This window comes from Hemitrygon akajei, chromosome 21 (assembly GCF_048418815.1).
Source record: "Hemitrygon akajei chromosome 21, sHemAka1.3, whole genome shotgun sequence".
NCBI classification, from domain to species: domain Eukaryota; kingdom Metazoa; phylum Chordata; class Chondrichthyes; order Myliobatiformes; family Dasyatidae; genus Hemitrygon; species Hemitrygon akajei.
Genome location: NC_133144.1, coordinates 51745343 through 51749090, shown reverse-complemented (window position 1 = coordinate 51749090; position 3748 = coordinate 51745343). Strand labels below are relative to the sequence as shown.

The 3748-nt window shown below is 46.9% G+C and overlaps 1 protein-coding gene across 1 annotated transcript; it reads left to right on the top strand.

The window, feature by feature from the left end:
* Positions 1–2747: 2747 nt before the first annotated feature.
* Positions 2748–3296, top strand: LOC140714446 (basic phospholipase A2 Sms-N6-like). The gene has a single exon (XM_073025744.1). It carries the CDS (start codon positions 2748–2750, stop codon positions 3294–3296), a length of 549 nt encoding a protein of 182 aa, XP_072881845.1.
* Positions 3297–3748: the final 452 nt, after the last annotated feature.

The following is a 3748-nucleotide window of genomic DNA, read 5'->3' as shown; positions in this document are numbered from 1 at the left end:
GGATGATGTGAACTTGAGCGACTTCATTCTGTGCATTTTTATAATATAGTCCTTGACTCCACTTTGAAAATTCATTCACTCATCTTCCTGTACTCTCACAGCCTGTCCCCTCTAACAGACCTTTCAAATTCAGAGACATTTATTTATTTATCACATGTGAGGCCCTCCATTGGTCGGTGTCAACCGTGGACTTCGTGTCCTAGCTCTCTCTGTGATACGCAAGCCAGGGCAGTACAATATGGACAGCAAATTGTTGCCTGTGCAGCAAGCTCCCCCTCTCCATGCAGCTGATGAATCCAAAGGAACAGAAGAAACCGATACAAACTGGCACCAGCAAAATCGCAGAAGTTGCCAGACAGTGTTGAACTCAACATGGGACTCCTCTGGATTTTTCCTTGAGGTTTAGTCATGTGTTGCGTATAGCCACAAGGCCTTCCCCATGTGTGGGTATAGCACAAGGCAATGGAGGTTTCAGATCAGAATTTTCCTTCTATATAAGCTGCCAGCCACGGCTGATGAGTCCCATCTGCCTTAAGCGGCTGTTTTTAAAAGTTCAGAGTAAAATCTATTATCAGAGTACATACATGTCACCACATATAACCCTGAGATTCTTTTTCTGTGGGCATACTTAGTAAATCTATAGAAAAGTAACAGTAAATAGGATCTGTAAACTGTAAACAAACTTGCAAATACAGATAATAAATAAATAGCAATAAATAACAAGATAAAGAATCTTTAAATAAGTATAGTTATCTGTTTCTGTCTAAGAGTCTGATGGTTGAGGGGTAGGAACTGTTCTTGAACCTGGTGGTGTGATTCCTGAGGCACCTGGACCTTCTACCTGATGGCAGCAGTGAGAAAAGAGCATGGCCTGGGTGGTGAGGATCTTTGATGATGGATGCTGCTTTTTGACGGCAATGTTTTGTGTAGATGTGCTCAACGGTTGGGAGGATATTACCTGTGATATACCGAGCCAAATCCATTACCTTTTGTAGCATCAGTTAATGTTGTGTGCTTGGCTTTTCAGAAAGCCTTAACAAGTTACAAGCCCAAGGTATTACGCTGATGCACCATCAATAACTCTAGGAGACTGGAAGTGAATGATAGGCTTTTATTAACAGTGAAAAGGGAACCTGACATGGCGAAGACTGAGGGAGAAGCAGTGCCCCAATCGCCTTTATACAGAGGTCTGTGGGAGGAGCCACAGGAGCAGTCAGTAGAGGGGCGTGTCCAGACAGGTATACATAGTTTATCACATTCGGGAAAGATTCTAGCATGGATAAAGCAGGAGGCAAAGAGAGGGAATAAAGGAAGCCTTTTCTGGTTGGCTGCCAGTGACTAGTGGTGTTCCACAAGGGGCTGTGTTGAGACTGATTCATTTTACATCATATGTCAATGATTTGGATGATGGAATTGATGGCTTTGTTGCAAAGTTTGCAGACGATATGAAGATAGGTGGAGGGGCAGGTAGTTTTGAGGAAGTAGAAAGAATTCAGAAGGTCTTAGACAGATTAGAAGAATGGGCAAAGAAATGGCAGATGGAATACAGTGTCAGGAAGTGTATGGTCATTCACTTTGGTAGAAGAAATGAGAGGGTTGACTATTTTCAAAATGGAGAACATAGAAAGGTTAATTTGCAGGTTGAGCCTGTGGTGAGGAAGCCAAATGCGATATTAGCAATCATTTCAAGAAGGACTAGAATATAAAAGCAAGGATGTAATGCTGAGACTTTATAAAGTACTGGTGAGGCCTCACTTGGACTATTGTGAGCAGTTTTGGGTCCCTTATCTTAGAAAGAATGAGCTGAAACTGGAGAGGGTTCAAAGGAGGTTCACGAAAATAATTCCAGGATTGAATAGCCTGTCGCATTAAGAGTGTTTGATGGCTCTGGCCCTGCATTCACTAGAATTCAGAAGAATGAGGGGTGACCTCATTGAAACCTATCAAATGGTGAAAGGCCTTGATAGAGTGGATGTGGAGAGGATGTTTCCTATGATAGGAGAGTCTGAGGCTAGAGGACACAGCATCAGATCAGAGGTGCATCCTTTTAGAATGAAGATGAGGAGGAAATTCTTTACCCAGAGAATGGCAAATCTGTGGAATTATTTGTCACATGCAGCTGTGGAGGCCATGTCTTTATGTATATTTAAGGCAGAGGTTGACAAATTTTTGATTGATCAGGGCATGAAGGGATTTGGGGAGAAGGCAGGAGATTGAGGTTGAGAGGAAAATTGAATCAGCCATGATGAAATGGCAGAGCAGACTCGATCAGCTAAATGGCCTAATTCTGTTCCCATATCTTATGGTCTTTCTAAATGTTGTCCTCAGCTCATGTATTCACTTACTCTCTCTCTCCTCCTGCAGTCTGTTCCGCTCTCCCTGCTCAGCACGACCTCTCCCTTCCTGTGTCTACTGCCAGCTTCTCACTGCCCAAATTAGCACCTGCATGTCATCTCATTAAAGTTATAGAGCACTACAACAAAGAAATAGGCCCTTCAGCCCATCTAGTCTGTGCTATTATTCTGTCATTCCATTCTAGAATCCCTTCTGCTTTGTACATACACCACCTCAACTGTCCTCCATTCCCTCACCTTGGGAGGAGGGTGACCGGAGAGAAACATGAGAGATGGAAGAGAACCTGTTTGGTGGGGTTTAACATGATGTTTTAGACACAGTCTCCAACAGCACAGCGCAGGAGCTGTAGAGTTAGTCAGCATTGGAGTAGAGTGGGAAAGCAGAAATTTCCAATGGGTGGAGGGAAGCAACCAACTCTCTTCCGTCTCTTAATCCTGTCCCAACTGGTGGGGCTGCCCGCTGTCCTGGTGGAGAAGGACATCCCAACCCCGCATCCCATCGGCCGCAGGAGTGTGCTGGACATCGCCTTCGTGCTGTGGTGCTACCGGAATCGCTACCAGTTCTCCATCTACAGCGTCAACGGCTACGGCTGTTACTGTGGCAAGGGAGGGAACGGCGTGCCCCTGGACGACTTCGACACCTGCTGCTTCAAACACGACTGCTGCTACGAGGAGGCGCTCCTCGCTTCCTGCGGCCGGGGCACAAACGTCTACCTGAAGCCCAGCTACGCCGTGTGCGAGGTGGGCAGGGCAGAGTGCCCCGAGGGCCTGGAGCCCTGTTCCAGCCACCTCTGCCTCTGCGACAAGCAGCTGGCTGAGTGCCTCGCCATCGCCACCTACCAGGACCAACACGCCAACTACCAGAAGAAGCTCTGCTCCGAGCCCAAGCTCAAGTGTCTCACCAAGGAAAAGATCGAGGTGGAGCGCGACACCAAGAGATAGGACGAGGAAGGGGGGGGGGGGTGGCTTTGAAACCACCCAGACCCACTGGAAGGCCTGCAAACATTATCCAGGATTACTTTGAGCCTCTTTCTGCCTGGTTAGCAATGCTACTCCCCCACCTCTTTTATTATCTCCTTCCCTGTCCCTTTTGAAACATCTAAACGCCGGCAGCCATTCCTGCTCTTGTGACAGCCGGGACTCAGTTAATGTCCCAACACCATAGCTCCGTGTACAGATCTCTACGCTCGTCACCCTTGTTCCTCATTATTTCTCACAGTTTTTCCACACGCTGCAGACACCTTTACACGAGCTGCCAAATCCCCCGACCTTTCACCCTGGTTCCCACCCCAACCTAGTTTAATCCTTCACAGTAATTCAGGTATAATGCCACTTTGGTACAGGTCGTACCTTCCCTTGAAGAGTAGATGTTTGCATGGACAAGTGGGGGGGGG